This window comes from Hyperolius riggenbachi, chromosome 11, assembly GCF_040937935.1.
Source record: "Hyperolius riggenbachi isolate aHypRig1 chromosome 11, aHypRig1.pri, whole genome shotgun sequence".
Classification (NCBI taxonomy): Eukaryota; Metazoa; Chordata; class Amphibia; order Anura; family Hyperoliidae; genus Hyperolius; species Hyperolius riggenbachi.
The window spans coordinates 42,431,497-42,452,781 of record NC_090656.1 but is presented as its reverse complement, the minus strand read 5'-3'; the positions used below and the strand labels follow the sequence as shown (position 1 = coordinate 42,452,781).

The window sequence follows — 21,285 nt, the reverse complement described above, 5'->3', positions numbered from 1 at the left end:
CACACAGGGTGCAGTATGTCCGGGTCAAAGTTCAAGCAAGTCGCCGCACACCGGGACGGATATACTGAGAGCGGCGGCAGATAGAGGGGGGCAGGAGGAGCGGCTTTTAGGTGTGCTATTTACAATCTACACAGTGCTGCTGTCATTTTTACCAGAACCGTTCGGTTCTGGTATCCTTTAATACCAAACTGTGGTTATCCACTACAACATAGCCACCATGTAGCCTTCTGTATAAACCACTCCCTCCAAAACATCCCATACCACAGAGCTTACCTGCAGGAGCAGCAAAGTGACTGCATTCTACTCTGACAGCAGCAAGTATGCTAAGCTAACGAGCACACCTGTGCTTATGGGAGGCAACTCCCACAATTAAGTAGAAGGGCTGAGCAATAAGATACTAAGGAGGTGATGCAGGATCATACAAATGTTATGCTGAACAGCCTGGAAATGGGCCAATTGTGTTCTGCCAAGGTGGTGGTCTGTTTTGAAGCTGCATAGATTTGAGGCAGGGAACACAGTAGGCAAAACCTCTAGTGTTGTGGAAAACACAGCGAAAACACACATAATGCAAGTCAATAGGCCGCATGAAAAACGCACATACTTGCGCTCTGCAATGTGTTTTTAAAAAGCTGGATTTGTTGCATATTTATCAAAAACGCCCATCATGAAAGTTCATGGTGACAGAAGTATTGCATTGTAGTGTGTTTTTCATGTTTTTTTTTTTTGTTTGATGATGTATTTCCGCTTCCTGTTGACTTCCTAGTGATTTGCATAAAACGCTAAAAAAAACCCAAACACATGCCAAACGTATATGCAATTTCTATATGTGACCTGCAAATGCATTAAAACACACACAATGCAAGAAAAAACACGTGCGGGAAAAACACAAAAGCACGTAAAACGCATATGCAGCAAACTGCTACGTTTCCCACACTGCCTAGTGTGTTCCCAGCCTGAATGTAAGTTTTGCAGAATCCTGCACCAGCTTGGAATTATTTGCTTTTTCTGCATATGCGTTTGTGCATTTTACATGCATTTTCTATGCGTTCATGTTTTTCCAGCACATGCATTTTTCTTGCGATTTATACATGAGAACCACAAATGCATTAAAACACGTGTTTTGCATGTGTTTTTTTTTTTTTTTTTTGGTTAAATCACTAGGAAGTCAACAGGAAGTGGATATAAATCATCAAATTTGTTTGGTTTTTAAAAAAAAGTCCCACTGTGATGCAATCGTTCGTGCTCCTCCTGGGAGGAGCGCGCACAAACGGCGGCATCACAGTGGGACTACAGGACACAGCCAGCCTGGCCAACATAGCGGGGGACAGTCCATTTTCAAGCAAAACTCTATGCTGTTTTACCTACATGACATGTGAGTGCGATATGATTTTATAATTCAATAAACGTAAGACGTTTTTACGCTATGAGAGGCTATTTTATTGAGCTTTTAGAAACAGTTTGATAAAGTTTTGATGAAGAATGTGGATGTTGCTGAAGTGATCCATGTGTTGCCAGAGAGGTGGGGGACAACCCGGTAACGGTCCCAAGGCTGCATTGGACCCGCCAGTGGGTCTTAGCAGCCGGTGAGTCCAGCACATAGGGTGTGGTGGAGGCTGCACCATCCGGTAGAAAGTGAAGTGAACCACATGCAGGAAGATTGCAGTGACTGCCCAACTGAGAAAGCATATGAATAGAGACTGTATTTTTTATGGACTGGTGTATATGTTTGTACCTTTGGGTGCACAGATTTGTACCTGAGTGGCGCTACCTCTGAATGTTGTATTTCTATTAGAAAGAGGAGGCGAACCAGGGAGCATTGAGCTACTTTTTTTTAGTACAGGTGTTGGCAAGCTTGTGTTGTGATTTTTTTTCCCCATGTTTAACTACCTGTTAGTGCTGATTGTGTTTTACATTGACCTAATCAACTTTACCTTTAACAAACACTAAAGTGAGCAGCAGCTGTTACTGCGGAATGAGGCCACAGGCGCTTGTCCGTCCAGATTCGCTTTATCTTCACAGTATAAATAATTTACATTAAGAAACAAAACAAATAAAGTGCTTTTCTAAGTGTTAGAGCCAATATTCAAAATAGACCAAGTTTGGTGTACATCACTCATGCATTTCAAAATAACTATAAATTATAAATCGCGCTGTATCATAGAGCATTATGCCACCCTGGTTTTGTCTATTCTGCCATGCCTAGGAATGCTAAGACCATCCATAAAAACCATGGATGAGAAAAAGTTTTGTTCTTGCAGGGCACATGAAGACATGCAGGGAAAAACCAATAAATAAAAAGGGGGGGGGGGGAGGATTTGTTCATTCACTGCTATCGGCATGATTGGTTCGAGAAGAATCATTGGTCAGTTCTCAGGCTTTTCAGAGAACAAAGTGAAGCGCTCCTCACTCGTCTGAGTTTCCACAGAGCTGAACTGAGACTCCATAGTATTCCATGCCAGGTCTGCCAGGAGAAAGTCGTCCATGGCCGTCTGGGTCTCGTTACTTGTGAGAAATAAGTTTCCAAGTGTTTCAAAGCAACTGTCTGTGGTCTGCGTCTGGGCACTGTTCTGCTGCACTGGACTGTCCAGAGTTGGGCAAGTCAAGTTCTTGCTCATTGAGGCCCCGTCTGCCTGGCTCTCCACATCAGAAGAGTCTGTGCTTATGGAGAAGCTTGACTGTTTCAGGAGATTGCCCAGACGCAAGTGAGAATTATTGTCCAGAAAGAAATTCAAGTCTGTCTGAGTCTGAGTGTCAAACATTTCCATGCCCAGCAGATTAGAGCTTCCCTTATTTGAAAAATTCGGTGTTGAGTCATTTGAAAACAAGAAGTCTGTTTGGGTTTCAATATCTAGATATTCAGAGTTGAGGTTGCTCAGCACACTCTCCTCTGTTTGGGTCTGAATATTAGAGGCTGAAAAAAATTCATCTATGTCGAAGTCTATGCCGGTGTTGGCGTTACAGTTAGACGAAAGATGAGATTCTCCAGCAGACAGGAGGTTACGATTATCCAAAGCCTGGCTGGAGATGTTGTCAGACAGGATTTTCTCAAGGTCACTGAGAAGCTCCATGGTTTGCGTTTGGTTATCAGTCATGTTTTGTGCTGGGAATGTCCCACTTTGTGTGTTGAAACCGATGAAGGAAGAAGGTTTCATTTCTTCTTCCCTCATGTCCTTTATAGTGTCTGTGTTCAGTAGGCTTTGCCCCAGGTTTCCCTCAATGTAATTACTATCTGGTTGGCATGTCTGTGTGGATACAGTGTACAAGGAGTTAGTGTTATTAAATATACTGTCACAACTGACTGATTGATCCACCTGCATAGGACTTTCTTTTACAAGAGAAAAAATGCTCGTCTGAGTCTCACGAGAAACTCCACAAGCCAGACAAGGACTGACTGAGACTTCAGATGGACATTTGGAGGGCAACACAGAACCCTCCTGCAGGGTTTGAGTCTCTACACTGATGGGCAAAGAGGTCTGAGCGCTAATGGACAATTCTGTTTGGGAGTAAGAGGACACACAAGATTCATTGGTAGTCCAGGATCCCCCTTGTAAAATATTTGTAGCAAAATAAGACAAGTCAGTCTGGACATCAGATGTGATTTTGTGTTTGGGTGATCTGCTGCCTGTATGGGTTTCTGTATCAGTGGGTAAGGCTTTCTCCATGCTCACCTGTACATAAGAATTTACCGAATTAGCCTGAGGGAGGCTGCCAGGTATTGGAGCCTCCGAGTCCAAACTTGATAGGACTGTGCCATTATAATGAGGTATGATTTGCAATGTACTTAGGATTGGTCCACGATTGTGTACTGCCATCATCACAGGCTTCATTGAACATTCATTGGATGAAACAAAGACAGGAAAGTGGGCCAGCTGCATTACTGGTAGCTTAATTAATGTCATCTTAGGCTTTGGTAACAGGAGTTTTTGTGCTTGATTTGGTTGCAGAGGAGAGTCCCCTGTAATATAGGAAGTGATGGCTGCTTCACTTGCAGAGAAGGTCTTCAACTCTGCCATCTGCTGGTTAGACGTTGGAACTGTGGCAGGATGATCACTTGTGACAGTAAAGTCGTCATTCACAGTTTTCTGGTTCTGTTTGAGTGCTTCCAATTTTCTCTTCTTTACAGGAGGGTCTCTGCAAGTAAAGTACATACTGTAAAACACTGGCGTTAAACATTTTACCAATTAAAAAAAAAAGTCGTATGTATGGGCCTTAAAATCAGCCTTGCCAAAATTGTACAAATTCTTACTAAAATGCTATTTGCCAAGCTGTTACACTAAACTTTTGGTCTTCAGCCTTGCACACATGCTAGACCAGTATTTCTCAAACCTGTCCTTGTGACTCCCCAACAATGCATCTTCTGCAGGCAACCTCACCTACGCACAGTTGGGGTAAATAATGTCTCAGCTAGATCATGGACTCCACCTAGCTGAGACACTGCCTGCAAAGCATGCACGGTTGAGGAGTCACGAGGACAGGTTTGAGAAACTGTGCTAGAGCAGAGTTCCCCAACCCTGTCCTCAAGACCCACCAACAGTGCATGTTTTGCAGGAATCCACAAACCTTCACACATGAGGTAATTAGTGCCTCAGCAGAGCTGATTATCTACCTCTGTGGATTTCCACAAAACATGCACTGTTGGTGGGCCTTGAGGACAGGGTTGGGGTACACTGTCTACAGGATTCACAGCTGAAGTAGCCACCTCTAGCTCGTGCACAGCAGCCCCAATGTGTTACTGAGCGATCCAGAGTGCCGCATCAGTGTGGCAGAGTTTATTTTTCTCCCACTTAACTCTCTAATTCCATTGTGCACCGCACCGTCATCCCTCCACAATTGTAACATGACATGTCACTAGTCTGTAGGTTAGCAACAGGTTCAGAACTTGGCACCAAACTGTCTCCTATGGGATTGAGTCCAGATTTCTTCCAGGAACTCTACTCATACCCGTTTAAGCACCTTTACTCTTCCCACCTGCAACAAGTATGCAGCTAGCTGAGTCAGAATACCTCAGCTGCATGCGGATTCTGAGTCTAATTTAGAGCAGACTGCATTGCATAAGCAAGTAGTGTTTTTATTAGCCAAGTAAGTAGCATTATTTAATAGAAGTCAGCAATGCCACCCGCCATATTACCCCCACAACACATTCTCTTTTACTACATCTGCAGTGGCAAAAGGGTAGCAGATATTCTGCACAGGTTGGGTATAAAATGGGGCCTTAGTGGGTGTCTTGATCCCATAACAGCTGCCACTGCATATGTACATCATGAAGGCTAAAACTACATACACACAGCTGGAACAGCTGATAACGACCGTTTAAGCCGACAATTGTTGGGTGTACAGCAGAAGAGGATTGATATTGCTTGGGCATCGGGGGTTGTTAAAGGATACCCGAGGTGACAAGTGACATGATGAGATAGACATAGGTATGTACAGTGCTTAGCACACAAATAACTATGCTGTGTTCCTTTTTTTCCTTTGTCTGGAAGAGTTAAATATCAGGTGTGTAAGTGCCCGACTCAGGAAGTGACTAAAGTGTGACCCTCACTGATAAGAAATTCCAACTATAAAACACTTTCCTAGCAGAAAATGGCTTGAGAGCAGGAAGAGATAAAAAGGTTCAATAGTTCATAGATTTTAGCTCTGGCATACTTCAATGAATGTGTCATTGAGCAAAAACCATTAGACAGTGAAAACTTAAAAAGCAGACTTAAAAAAACATAAAATAAAAACTGTGGAATATCTTAAAAAGTCATTTTTAGGAGAAGGAAGATAGATACAATTGTTTATTTCATTAGATTATTTTTGCCTCAGGTGTCCTTTACGGATCTGTCCTGTTGGATCTTTAATGACCCCTGATGCCCGAGCATTAGTGAACACAATACTTTTTCCACCCCTTGGCCACCGATCGAAGCCGCTTCGTTGTCCGCCGATGCACCCCCCCCCCCTCCCCCCATATCAACAGGATGTGTCTGTACAGCGTCATTCCTCAAATTGTTACCCTAAGGATACATTTCCGAGCCCAGGTGGGTGTTAATTCTCCCGTGTGTGCATAGATTAAGTCAAACAAATAAGGACACTACAGTGAGGGTGTCAGTGTTCTGACTGAAGCAGCTGCATACTTGTTTCAGATGTCAATCTCAGAAAGCTGAAGCCAAACAATCAGCACAAAAGCCAGGCAAATGGAGTCTTTAAAGTGTATCTGAGGTGACATAAAATCATCATGTGTACGTATAGTCTAAATCCTACTTAGAACCAGTCTGCATTATTTTTCTTACTGTAAGGGTTAAAGAACGTACAACTTAAGGCCGAAATCTAGAAGTCATTTAGGTCACTTCCGGCATCTTTAGTCAACTCTGGGGTACCTCTGGCAGTCCAAGGATCGTTGACCTCCAACGGGTCAGCACCTTCCGCACCTGCCCAAGAACACGCTTATGTCAGCAGGTGTGTACTGCACAGACGCAGTACATGCCCGATGACGTGGACACGTTTGCTCACGGGTGGGCGATTGCACGCACCCGCACAGATGGCACTGGTGCATTGGTGATCCTAAAAGGCTGCCAGTGGGACCTGGGAGAGGTCCGAAGATGCCACAAGCGACCCAAATGTCTTCTAGGGGATGGAAGAATCCCCAGGTAAGTAAAACTACATTTATGTTTTGGCCTAGTGAGTCCTTTAATGGTGCCCATACATGGTACAATTATTTTCATCCAATCTTACCATTTCTATGTAAATTAAGTGAATATACTGAAAGGATAATGCAGGCAGTTCCCTTATATTACATAGAAATGGTAAGATTGGATGAAAACAATTGTATGATGTATGGGCACCATAAGAATCCAAGGCTTTACATTTATTGCAGAGTTTCTCTACAATAGGTGTGCAGTGGAAAGCCACATACATGCGATAGAGGGCTGTTGGTCGGGGCCATGATTACCAAGAGGCTAGTGTGTGTACAGCACAGAGTCCTAGATTACATTATTTTTATATATAAATGTATTATTTTAGTTTTACAATAGAATATACAATCATTACATGGAACAGGGTTATGACAAGTGTTGAAATAGCAAAAAAAAAAAAAAATTAAATGAAAATCTACCATAATGAATTGTGTAATGATCAAGGACATCAACTGTCGGAACACACCAGATTTCCAGCTGCCCGGGTTGCTTTTTTTCTGTTTGGTTTATAATTTTTTTTTTTTTTTTTTTACAAAAAACACTTTTTTTCTAAGACACTGGCCTCAATTCACGGAGCTTTATCAAACACTTTATCAAATGTTTGAGAAATTTTCCTCATGGGTAAAATCTAATTTTGAATTCACTAAGGTGTTATAGATTTATCGAATGTTTTATCGATGAAATGATCAATAAATCTATAACACCTTAGTGAATTCAAAATTAGATTTTACCCATGAGGAAAATTATCAAACGTTTGATAAAGCTCTGTGAATTGAGGCATGAGAGTTATAAGTCACATTAGATATTTGTGGCTTCTAATTACTATCATATACAGGCCATAGACATGTAAACTGTTATACAAGTCATAAAACACAGCGGATATATACCTTTCTAATTATAGGTAAGCCTACTAAATATAAACTAGAAATTATTTAAGAATGTAGACTGTATCCAATACTTACAGCTTACTTGAGGTCAAGACTATCCTAACTTATGGAAGACAATTAAAGACTATTAATTATTTGCTGCAGGCTTACCACTGAAATACCTCATGTTTTACCTCATGTTCGGAAATGGAGAAAAATCTTTCAGAATTGGTAAAAGAAGAGGAAAATACCTCATGAGGTATTTTACCTACAAAAAAATATTTACCTCACATAGCTACCAGAATTGAGCCCAATGGCTCTAGAGTCGAGGAGTCAGAGCAATTTTTGGGTACGTGGAGCCGGTTTCATAAACTGAGGAGCCGGATGATTTTTGTACCGACTCCACATCCCTGACAATAACGATATAAATATTTCTTAAAAATGTTTCGAGTAAAATGAAGAGTGTTCAGACAGTAACTCAAAAGAAGATGACTTTCTCCTGGGATTGAAGCCATTTTCACACTGGGGTGTTGCGCAGCCTGCAAAAACAGAATTGCAACAGAGGGGACATTGAGTGCGGCGTGTGTGATGTGACGCCAGTAACACGCATGTTGTCCGCTACACACAGCATGTCTTTTTCCAACATATACCACCTTAACGCTACCACGTCAATGTGAACATACCAATACAATATAATGGTATCCCGATAAGCCAACTGATAACCTTTTTTTTTTTTTATGAACCTTGGTAATAGTGTGCCATTGGGGAGTGACCCTCATTACGTACCTACAGGTGGCTGCTCCTCTTGGCATGGGATGAATAAGCAGTCCTGATGCATATTACATGGGTGATGACTCGGTAGTCTCTGGAACAGACAGATCTCTTATAGAGTCATTCCTCCCATGTGTAAAACTTTTATTTGCTTTCTCTGGAATCTATTTATAAAGAGGAATTATAGGAATACCAAGACAAACTCTGAAAAGATGAGTCAATATAAAACTGCAGGCATGTTAGCCAAGACTTACTGCAGTGCCTGTTTCCCTCCCGCTGCTTGTATAGCCTCCAGTTAGCGCCGGCCAGAGAGTGTTGGCGACTTCTGACCTGGAGGTGGTGTAGCTGCCATTGGGTAGTATAACCGTATCAGCGCTCAGAGCGCACTACTGGCTCATGGGAGATAAGATGGTCATGTCAAGCCATCATATCTGAATTACTGCTTGTGTGATTGCAGTCGCATGCAGCAAGCACAGCATGAGTGAGTAAGAAAAACAAATCCAAAACAGCCTGAGTTCATTTTAAAGTTCTCACCGTGCCTACATGAGACTATTGTAGCACAACTGCTAACTTACCAATATTTCAGCAGCCACCACTGTGTTCCAAAATGACTCAGGTGAGGGCTGCAATCTTTTACTACCCAATAACAAACAGTTTTAGAAACAACCCAGTTCAGGTCTGCTGGATGACCTCTTGTAGCTCCACCCCTGGAGAGGCTTTAGTCAGATGCGTTATGTGGCACTCAGTGAAATGATACCACAAGCAATTACAAGACGCTTTACCTGTATTCCGGGGGTATTTCGTGTCCCATTCTGTGAGTGTGCGACAAGAGGGCCGTTCTGCTAACGTATGGACATCCACATGTGCACTTGAAGGTTTTCCCGCAGTACCCAATGTGTCGCTTTAAATCCCATTCTGTGCCATAGGAGTTTCCACATTTATCACACTTGTGCTTTTTCTCTGCATGCATTTTCATAAAGTGCTGCAATGCAAAAAAAATATATAAAGCAAACGGAAACTACGCACAACACAAGCTACAGATGCTGCACAGCTCCTGCAACCAGCCTTTATCTAACGTTTACTACTGACTACTGTAGGCGAATACAGACATACAGTACAATGAGTATGGCACAATATTGTATTATATCCTTTAACAATACTTTCAACTTAAAGAGAATCTGTACTTTAAAATTCTTACAATAAAAAGCATACCATTCTATTCATTATGTTCTCCTGGGCCCTTCTGCGCTGTTTCTGCCACTCCCTGCTGCAATCCTGGCTTGTAATTGCCAGTTTTAGGCAGTGTTTACAAACAAAAGACACGGCATGTGATAGGCTGAGATGAGCTCAGTCTGTGACTCGCACAGAGCCTGCAGGGGGCATGGAGAGGGTGTGTATAGCTTCTGCCTACAACAAGCAGAGCAGCACATTCCTGCCTGAGTGCCTGAACCCGACAAAGCAGTCAGAGGAAAGAAGATTAGATTATATAAGAGATAACACAGCCACTGTGCAACTAGGAAAGGCTGCAGTAAGACAGACCACATTAAAACAGGTATAGGAACTTATAGGATAGAAAAAATAAGGCTGAAAATTTTGTTACAGAGTATCTAAGTTTTTATTTTAATGTGTAGATAGTAGGAAAGCTTCAGAAGCTCTGACAGGTTTTCATTGCTGTCTATTGCCACTCGAGTGTATATCCCCACACTTCCTGTTCTCAGTGACCCTGTTAGCAGGACAGAAATTAAATCCGCTCAGTAAGGCCACAGACAGCAAGGCAAATCCCAATGGAGGTCTACCATGCAATTACCTTCTATTACAAGAAAAAAATCTAAAAAAAACAACAAAAATCTATTAACCCTTCGCACTATCACATGCAAATGTTCAAATGCATTCACAGATTCACTCATCCAGGCACAACTGTTATCCCTACAGCTAAGTTAAAAGCCAGGGTTTTAGTTCACAGAAAAATGCATTCTTATGCTTAGTCACCTATACTGCGCAGAAGTACCCAGGTAAACATAGGTGTCCTAACTCTGGCCCTGTAACATGCATAGTGCAGACATGCAAACACATTCATTGCATCAAACCTATCAATGGATTAGGAGCACACGTCCTAACTTCCTCTCCTGGGAAAGACAGTGCATCTTACCAATCACACAAGGGAGCCAACGTAATGTATCCATGTGCACCATGCACATACACCAGCATAAGCTTTTACAAGTTTAAGCTATTACAAGAAGGCAATAAGAATATCTGCAAGGATATGCAAACACAGCCATTGCAGATAGAGAAAAGCTAAAAAAAAAAAATAAATAAAATAAAAGATGGATGCATCAGCTTGCCGTGATTCATTTGATCAGCCTCAGGCCTCCCTCTCCCCCCCCCCCCCCCCCCCCCAAAGAAAAAGCCCAAAGTTTCTGGTCTGTGGTGCAATCTCTTAGACAGGTGAAGGTAGCACACTGGTGACATTCTGCACATTTCTAGAAAATACTGAGCATTTAATGCAGACATTGTTGGAATTTTGTGAACTGTGCGCATGGTGGGAAAGGGGGCTAACAGAGACTGGATAACATTGCTGACACATGTATGCACCCTATTTGTTTTTAGCTTCGATATTCTTTAATAAGCACATGTACTGCTGACATTATTTGGGATGGCTCTAATCTAACTGGGATGTTCCAAAAAAAATAAAATAAAAAGTAACAATATGTGACTTTTTTTTGTTCACGGTTCCTCTCCAGTAATCAAAGCCTGCCGACCTCTATAGTGTTTATCACATTGGGAGACCCCAACCAACCCAACCACCACCCTCTCCATAAAACAGAACAGTCTGCTTGGTCTCTATAAACATCGGACAGACCGCAGGCCTCTATATGAAAATGGACACCCAGAACAACAGTGAGCATTTGCTTTCGATAACTAACCTAATCAACGAAATTAGTCTAGTGTCTGTAGGTAGCATAATTTCGTTGATTAGGTTAGCTATTAGAAGCATTCTATACTTGTAATCTGAATTTAATTCATGGGTAGCAGGGAATTTGTAACCTGGAGCCTGATTGGTGGATGGCATTGTATGAATATGTATATATGCTAATTAGCAGTTCCCTATGTGGTCCTCTTGTGGGCTTTATATATTGTGCTATAAACAGTTGTACTTCAGTGTGGGTCTGTCCTGATTTGAAAAAGGATCGAGTATGGCCCGAAACGCCTGTGCGTCATCTTTGACTTTCCCACAGATGAACTTTTAAGATGCTGTAACCTTTTAAAGAAAAGCCTAATAAAGAACCGATTTTAGATGTTGCGAATCGTATGGAGTAATTAGGTAGCATTACTAACAGGCAGAGAGCAAATACTTGGGACTGTATGTGAAGGCAATGATGCAGCCAGTTCTGTGCTGGCAAGGCCCCCACACCAATAAAGTCCATACCTGTTTGACACGAGAAAATTGTGAAAAGGGCCTGTTTGTACCCCTGGGGCATCCTTCCACCGGACAGCAATATAATTTCTGTGAGGCTTTCAAGTCTTTCCGTAGGGTGGGGTTGGTTATGCCTTCCTGAAACAGAGAAGAGAAGCCATTGATATCAAGCAAAGGACAAACAGTCAGTGGTTCTTCTGAAGAGCTTCCCAGACGTGTGGGAGGACACTGCCAGAAACAGATTTCCCACTGTGACACTGGCCAAAGATTGAGGAACATGCCTCACTATGAAAATATACTTACCTGGTCTGTGCTGCACCATTCTGGCACCATGGGGTAGATTAACCAAAACCAGTGCTCGTAAAATTGAAGTAAAACTGGAGCAAAATTGGAAAATATGAAGGATTCTATTAAAATGTCTAAGCAACTGCTCCACGTTTCAACCAGTTTTACTCTACTTTTGCTTTTGCTTGTACTGGTATTGATGAAATGTGTAGACTTTTGTTTGCTTCTACATAGTGGTACTGAGGGCTCAGCCCTACCCCAACCCTCTAGAGATGCAGTAGGATGCTACTTCACCCTCAGAAAATGGAGGACAAGATATTTGTCTGAAGGTACCCAGCTATGTCAATTAACTGCTGCTTGTTAAATAGCCAGATGATGCCAAAAATATAAATAAAAAAAGGTGGAGCAACTGGCTAAATGCATCTAGGTTGAACATTAGCAATGTACTGTGTTCACATTCAATGACTAGGAGCCTCAATCGGTCGCTAAAAAGGTATTCGAAAGATAAAGTTTAACAGTAAAATAGATTTTTTTTTTTCTTTTGGGGCTTGGTAAATTTTACATATCAAGTGGCATAATTTTTGTTCTGTGTGCTTTTGCCCAGCCTCTTGTGTTATGCTGGATATACGGTGCATTCCCGCACGATTCCCGTCGATTCGTTTATTTCCAACATGTCAGAGTTGCATTTCGATGGATCGTTAGGTCGATCTGCATGTAAAGTATGCCAAATCAACCTAACAATCCATCGAAATGCAAATCAGACATGTTGGAAATAAACAAATCGACAGGAATAGAGAGGGAAATCGAGTGCGGGAACGCACCGTGTGTATCCAGTATTAGACTGATTGCGAGGACTACCAATTCTTATACAATGTTTCATATGGTGAATGCAGTAGCAGGTGATTCTGCTGGTGGGCCCTTCCAACATGTCTATCTGCACCCCACGAGGTTCGGAGCCCAAGGCCCTGCAGGCAGCAGTGTACTTTGAGGCTTTTCATCCCATCAGCTATGCTGATCTGCTCACTTGGTTATATAGGATATGATTGCATACACTGCTAGCCTAGGACCCCTTAATGAGATTGGCTTTGAGGCTGGCTGAGCAAGATGCATAAAAGGGGTCTGGCTGCTATCCAGAATTTGGGTGCTGCCATAGACTGCAATTGATAATTGCAGCTATGGCGCACCAAAGGGATGTTTGGGTGCCAGAGTGCAGCTATTATACAGCCTCGTGGCTATCATGCGGTAGGGATGAACATCGGTGTAAGCATGAAGGCTGATGTATAGCCAAACACCACATCGTAGCGGCTCATGTACAGCCAAATAACAGTATTTATGATGGAGAGGTAACCGTGCAGTGCTCAGGGACGTGTGTGTGTGTGTGTGTGTGTGTGTGTGTGTGTGTGTGTGTGTGTGTGTGTGTGTGTGTGTGTGTGTGTGTGTGTGTGTGTGTGTGTGTGTGTGTGTGTGTGTGTGTGTGTGTGTGTGTGTGTGTGTGTGTGTGTGTGTGTGTGTGTGTGTGTGTGTGTGTGTGTGTGTGTGTGTGTGTGTGTGTGTGTGTGTGTGTGTGTGTGTGTGTGTGTGTGTGCTTGTAGCAGTACCACCACTCACTCACTCACTCACACTCCCCCCCCCCCCCCCAGTATCTTTTGCCATATACGAGGAACCGGAATATCAGACGCACCCAAGTTTAGAGCGCAAAAACAAGGGGAAAAGAAATATATTAAACCTGGTGTATCCACATTCCAGGAGCGTCTTGTACATGTTCTCCAACCAAATGGTGTCCTCATGTGTCTTCCTAGCCCCGTCTGCCCCATGTGTCCTGGGTCCCCGTGTGTGTATGCGGTGTGCCCCTGCCTCCACTCCCTCTCCTGGCCCCCTGGGTGTGTAGTGGCAGCTGCTTACCTAGTCTGCCATGCCTGCGGCGATTGCAGACCTCCATCTCCTCCATGCGGCTACTTCTAGTGATGGGCTTCTAATAATCGCGTCATTAGAAGCCCATCACTAATCACCAGAGCAAGTTGTATGGAGAACATGGAGGTCTAGGACTAGGTAAACAGCTGCCGCTTCACGCCCGGGGGGCCAGGAGAGGGACGCGTGTGGGAGGTTCGATTTGGTTCGGCAGCCGTCCGTAAGTTAGGGATTGCCTGCCTTTGCCATATAAGACGCAGGGACTTTCTCCCCATATTTTGCAGTGAAAAAAGTGTTTTCTTTCTAAAATACGGTACTTATCAGTATAATCCAGAGGTTTCTCTGATCCCTGGTCTCCAGGACATTTCTTGTTCGCAGCCGCACTCTCCTCCGTGTACGAGCGGACGCACTGTGCAGCTTGTGTGCAGAGGAAAGAGCCATGCACAAGCGGCTCTGTGCTGCTGCAATTGTGCACAGAGGGGAGAGCAGCCACTGGGAAATATTCCACAAAGCGTCAATATGTTTGTATGGTCTCTAGGGATGATCAATGAGATGCATATTGTTCTGAAATGATGCACATTTTTATGCAAATATAGGCAGCTTGAAAAGGACTAATCAATTTAAACCTGTGTAAATGTGTATAAATTTGCATCAACTCGGAACAATTTGCATATCTGTAATCATCCTTAATGGTCTCACCACTGGCAACGTGGAGGAGGATGGAAATATTAGGTAGGGGGAAGCAGTCGGGGTAATTTTGGGTAGCTGGAGTCGGAGGTTTCATAAACTGAGAAGTCGGAATCGGATGATTTTTGTACCAACTCCACAGCCCTGGGGGAAGGGGAGGTTAGTGTTAGGCGTAGGTAGAGAGGGTTAGCATTAGAGGGTAGGGTGGGGGTGGAAGGATGGGCACACTTAAAGAGAACCTGAAGCAAGAAGAGGCTGCCATATTTATTTTCTTTTAAACAATGCAAATTGCCCGGCTGTCCTGCTCATCATTCTTGTAGCAGTAGTGTCTGAATCACACACGTGAAACAAGCATGCAGCTAATCCAGTCAGAACCATCAATCTGCGTGGTAGTTCAGGGTCGATGGCTAAAAGTATTAGAGGCAATGACTCAGCAGGGCCGCCAGGCAATCTGCATTGATCCCTTTAAAGCTCGACAGGACACCAAATTGAAGAAGGCAAAACTGCCTCGCTGATCCAGAACTGGGATCAACCAAACCTCTTTGACATGGTCCTTGTCCAAGAATGTGCGCCTCGCCCCTGTTCACTTTACTAGTTTTTATACTCACTATTCTGATAATTACAATTTTTGCTATTTTTGTTGGGTTTCAAGGACGCTGCTTGAGTAGGCTCTCTCAACCAGGGCTCCTTGAGTACTCTGCAGGGGTTCCTTGGTGTTTTCTCCCAGTGTGTGTGTGTGGTGTGTGTGTGGTGTGTGTGTGTGGTGTGTGTGTGTGGTGTGTGTGTGTGGTGTGTGTGTGTGGGGTGTGTGTGTGGTGTGTGTGTGTGGTGTGTGTGTGTGGGGTGTGTGTGTGGGGTGTGTGTGTGGTGTGTGTGTGGGGTGTGTGTGTGGGGTGTGTGTGTGGGGTGTGTGTGTGGGGTGTGTGTGTGGGGTGTGTGTGTGGGGTGTGTGTGTGGGGTGTGTGTGTGGGGTGTGTGTGTGGGGTGTGTGTGTGGGGTGTGTGTGTGGGGTGTGTGTGTGGGGTGTGTGTGTGGGGTGTGTGTGTGGGGTGTGTGTGTGGGGTGTGTGTGTGGGGTGTGTGTGTGGGGTGTGTGTGTGGGGTGTGTGTGTGGGGTGTGTGTGGGGTGTGTGTGGGGTGTGTGTGGGGTGTGTGTGGGGTGTGTGTGGGGTGTGTGTGGGGTGTGTGTGGGGTGTGTGTGGTGTGGTGTGTGGTGTGTGGTGTGTGTGTGTGTGTGTGTGGGGTGTGGTGGGGTGTGGTGGGGTGTGGTGGGGTGTGGTGGGGTGGGGTGGGGTGGGGTGGGGTGGGGTGTGGTGGGGTGTGGTGGGGTGTGGTGGGGAATAGAACCCACAATAGGGGGTACTGTAAAAAGAAGCATTAAATAATTAAATTGGGGTCAGAATAATGAGCACATTAATAAAATGCACTAGGGTAATGAGACAGTATAATGAGTGGCAGTGTAATGGGGGGGGGGGGGGGGGAGTGAAAAAAATAGCCACACATACTTTTAAAGACCATGCCTCCTGCAAAATAAATGCAGGGGTTGTCATGATATAGCAGCTAGTTATGATGTTGGGATAATACAGGAACATATTCTATCATTTTTCTATCTGCTGTGTATTGTGTCAAATGTGTAAATATGCCAGGCTAGCTTCATGGACTGTACTGTTATGCTATTCATGGAATGTGATTGTGTGTGGGTGTCAATAGACCTACATTTACATTGAATTCCTCTGGAAGCAGGGAGCTTGGACATTAGCATACAGTTCCTCTGGACAGCCAGGAACAGGTAATAAGGTTCCCTTTTGTCAGGTAATTAGGTTCCCTTTTGTCTGGCATCCTGCAAATGCAGTGCATTGTTTTGATCTTTTGTATTAATGTAGATGGCTGCCTGTTTGTCAAAACACTGTCCCACTAAGTAAGTCTGCCAAGTTCAAAGTGGACAGGAATGTTTGAAATTTACATGACAGCCTACTGGAAATGGGTGAAGGGTTGAAGTCCTTTTGATACAATTTTTACATGTGGAAGTTAGATCTCTGGATATTAAATTATGTCTGAGATTTAATTAAATTAGATCCCCCGTCCAAATGGACTTGCAGCCTCAAGGCAAATATTCCAGCATAAAAGGCAGGGACAGATACCTAAAATCAGTCCACTCCTGACGGTAGCTGAAGCTGGACTCCCGGTCCAAGCTAAGTGGCTCCTGGTCCAACCAGAACTGTGTCCGTCCACAAAACCCAAGTCCAAGATTCTACTATCTTGATCCCGGTTTATGTTGGGTAAGCAAATAGCTTTGTGTGTATCTTTATAGCTTTTATCATTGTACTTTTATTTTGTAACTTTTTACTTTGTTTTTTGTAAATCTTTTGTATATATTACTTTCTGCATTGTTCCACTTTTTTTCCTGGAATATTAGATCGTTATTTAACCACCATGGCGTTCTATTACCTGCGCCAGGGTGGCGGTGCAGCAGTTTGTTACATTTTTTTTTTAAAATCATGTAGCTAACCTAGCGCTAGCTACATGATGCCCCCCTCCCTGCGGCGTCCAGCGCGTACTTACAATCGCCGCCGGCGTGTAGCCACGTAAGGAAATCCCGTTCTGAACGATGACATCATCCGGAGTTCCGATCCACCCCGCAGCGCTGCCTGGCACTGATTGGCCAGGCTGCGCACGGGGTCTGGGGGGGCCTTTATCACGACGCGTAGCGGCGATCAGACTAGACACGCAGTAAGTGAAGTGCTTGCTGCGTGTTTGGAAAAAAAAAGTAAGCAAATCGTCCCTCCGGCGGTAATGGACGAGCTGAGCTCGTCCATACCGCTAAGGAGGTTAATAAGTTTGACTTCTGCTGTACTAAACTAACACTCATAGCCTAGAAGAGACTGAAGTGTAACTGTGTATAAGTCCATGCCTGATTGTATGATTGCGCAACCCTACCGTATAAGATGGTAATTGCATTGTGTGTATGGGGGCACTTCTACGCTCGACAGCAGAGTGGGAAGTCCCGGAGTGGCTAACAGTATCGTTCGGAACGACTGTTAGTTGTTTTGCGTCACTACAGTGTAAGATTGCAATTGTGCGTGTGTGTGGGGAGTTTGTCATATGTTGGCCTAAAGCGCGCAGCTGACCCAACGTACGAAAACGCCAGTGCGAGTAACTCGACAGCAGAGTGGAAGTGTCTAGCAACAGCTAGTGGTGGTAGTGAGAAGTGTTCTGAGGGGTCACAGCCTTGTTTTAGCTTGACTAAGGCTGCTTCCCCTCTCGATCTGGTCAAACCCGCAGTCGGGAACCATATACGCAGGGTAGAAAGGTTGAGAAAAGTTGCGCTAGAGCAGGGGTCAGGAACCTTTTTGGCTGAGAGAGCCATAAACACCACACATTTTAAAATGTAATTCTGTGAGAGCCATACAATATGTTTCAAACTGGGACAGTGCATGCGCAGCAGAGGGCCATGTTGCCATGGTGATGTGTATACAGTTGATCCGCCGGGCAGCGGAAGAGTCAGACACGTCTTCTGCTTCTCTTGGGTTTCAGCAACATTAGCAATTTCCCAGACAGGTGAAATACTGACTAACAGCTTGTACAATTAGCTAGCTGACTTGGGGGTTTATTCACTTTGTAGGACGAGATTCCCGCACTTTGAGTCAAAGTGAATGAAAGTGTGCAGATCTCATCCTACAAAGTCACTGGACCTGGCAGGGTCCAGGGTGAGACAATTGGAGCAACCGTTCATTTTGGGGTAGTGCGAGTGAGTTAGTAGTGCATGTTACAGCAGTAGCGTGCTTACTTTGAAAATGTTACTTGCACTGCCACACTAAGCTGCGCTGCTTGAGCAGTGTTGCTCAGTGATTCAACCCCTACTGATTTGTATGTGAGCCATATGTAGCCATCAAAAGAGCCTCATCTGGCTCCTGAGCCATAGGTTCCCTACCCCTGCGCTAGAGTGATGTCACCTTCCATGGGTTGTACAGCTATGAAATATGATACCAAAAACAAACCAAAAAAGAAACACTAATGGCCCGTACTCACGGGCTGCAGAAGTTGCCTGTCGCCAGCACACGTGAGCGTGTGGGCGACAGGCCGGCGACAGCTTCTCTCCAGGTCCCTCCGCGTACACACGCGGAAGAGGGACCAGCGGCGAGGCGGAAGCTGTCGCCGACGTTCCTCCTCCCCCCGCCGGAAGCTCCATATGATACAATGGAGGTTGCTGTCGCTAGTCCGCGTACTCACGCGGACTAGCGACAGTTGCGGGGGAGGTGCGGCGGCGACTGTCGCCATGCGATTGAAACTTTCAATCGCATGGCGACATGAGCGGCGGGCGACAGTTCGGGGTGCGCGCGCGTGCGGCGGCCCATACTCACGGGCGACCTGTCGCCGCAACACGCGCGCGCCGTGTGTTGAGGCGACAAAAGTCCCTCGTGAGTATGGGCCATAAGGCATTTAGCAGCTGCTACAGAGGTAAGAAGACCCAAGGGAGATCCAAATACAAACACAGGGATTCCCCAGTTACAAAAAAAAAAAAAAAAAAAAACTGCTAGCAGATGGTTAGTGTCAACCAGTAAACCATAGTCATATGGCAGAAAAAAGCAAAACAAAATACCGGTACGTAAAGCTGGGTGTATACAACACTAGTGAAATTATGGTATCTGCCTCATGTTTTTACATAAGAAACAAAAATAAGCCACCATTATGAATATACAGTCAGGTCCATAAATATTGGGACAGCGACACAATGCTAACATTTTTGGCTTTAGGGCCTTTTTCCACTGCACAGCTGAAACGCAAAATCGCAAATGGCTAGTGATTTTTAAATCGCTAGGGTTGCTACTTCATCAGAAATCATCAGTATGCAAGAAGTATTCGGAAGAGCTCCATAGGGAGGCTTGCAACGCGTCCATTTGGACGAGCGGCATTATGGGCAATTATCCCCGCTGCATCTAACCACTTAGCTACGGCAATTAGAGCTAATTTGAATCACGAGTAACCACCATGGTTACTTGTGAATAATCCGTGGAGAGCAAGGCTATCCACAGCCCTGATTGTGACGACCTGCCCATAAATGGTCTCTTTAAAGGCCCGTACGCACTACACGATTTTCCCAATAACCAGTGATGTTTTGAGGGATGAGCAATTGTTTCCGTGATCTCGCAACATGGATATAAGGCAAGCAAATGAAATTTAGCAACGACTGTCATGGCGGATACGCGTATCCGCTGGCCAGAAGATGGATTGGGGAACGCAAAACATTGAGGGACATTGCTGGATCCATTCTCCTGCATTGCTACGGCGAGTATTCAGTCAACGACCGCATTGGAAATGTTTTAATCCATGGACAAAATTGTCTCTTTTTTGGAAAACAGCTCATTTGCTTGTTTATATACAATTCCTAAATGACAAAAGTCTTACAGAGCACGAAAACAAAGCAATTTTCAAATAAAAGCGGAGTTTCGATTTAAAGGACAATTCTTTCCTCTACAAATTAAAAGCCTCCTATGCCTGGTGGGCAAAGCGCCAGAGCTCAAATGCACTTTAGCAGATTATTCCTAAATAGGATTGGACAGAGGCCACTTCTGTCAGTGAGGTGCGTAGCTGCATCGGCTCTGCAGTAAAATGTCCACAAGCAGCCAGACTAAACACTTAGCAACCATGACGCGGCAATAGCAGGGAGGATTATTACACTGAATCACCCCAGCCTTAGGAAGACAAGCCAGAATGTAGCAGCTCAGAGATGAGCTTCCCCTGCAGAAAGCTTGGTGCGACAGCTTTATCTGCCACCAGGAAGGACACACACAGCAACTCTATAGCGTGTAACAACGCTACTGCGTGGGTAATAACAGGGCAGCACCCTCTTTATAGTTATTGATTTATAAAGCGCCAACATATCCCGTGACACTGTACTGAGTAAGAAACAAACAGGAGGTACATAATGCAGACCATGGTATACACAAAATATAGACACTGGAACATAATAAAGAAATGGTAGAAATAGTAATTACAGTGACAAAGGTATCATGATGAACAAAATGTATAGCAAATTCCAAGACACACACAATTATATGGAGGTATCTCCCCCCCCTCCAAAAAAAAAAAAAAAAAAGATGTGGCGAAGAGACCAGATCTAGAGAGACTGTGACAGACCTTCCATGGGGAGAAGAAGATATCCAGGAGAGAGTGGGGTTCTTTATACCTACAGATGAAAGCATCTGTAAGGGTGAGGTGTGGTCGACAGTATGAAAGGCAGAAGACAGATCAAGAAGGAGGAGTATGGAATAACGCCCTTTGGATTTAGCAGTAAAAAGATAGTTGGCCTCTTTCGTAAGTGCGGTGTCTGTTGAGTGGTTGGACTGAAAACCAGACTGGAACTGATCAAGCAGGGAGTAATATTTGCTTAATTCAGCATGCATATGGCATTCAAGTAATTTAGATGAAAAGGGGAGAAGGGACAAACAGCAGTAGCTGGACAGTGCATTGGGATCTAAAGAGGTTTTCTTAAAGAGACACTGAAGCGGAAAAAAAAATACGATATAATGAATTGGTTGTGTACTATGAATAATTACTAGAAGATTAGCAGCAAAGAAAATATTCTCATATTTTTATTTTCAGGTATATAGTGTGTTTTCTAACATTGCATCATTCTCTAATATGTGCAGATTACACAACACTCTGCATTCAAAATGATT

General features: G+C 44.2%; 1 protein-coding gene across 1 annotated transcript in view; it reads right to left on the bottom strand.

Moving 5' to 3' along the window:
* Positions 1-1,413: 1,413 nt before the first annotated feature.
* Positions 1,414-21,285, bottom strand: part of ATMIN (ATM interactor) — a 32,705-nt gene continuing 12,833 nt past the window's right edge. The window contains exons 2-4 of the mRNA XM_068261071.1: positions 11,739-11,864; positions 9,094-9,293; positions 1,414-4,131 (exon numbers count right to left, since the gene is read on the bottom strand). Coding sequence (XP_068117172.1) covers positions 2,364-4,131; positions 9,094-9,293; positions 11,739-11,864 — 2,094 coding nt within the window. The 3' untranslated portion in view covers positions 1,414-2,363. The remainder of the gene's footprint in view (positions 4,132-9,093; positions 9,294-11,738; positions 11,865-21,285) is intronic.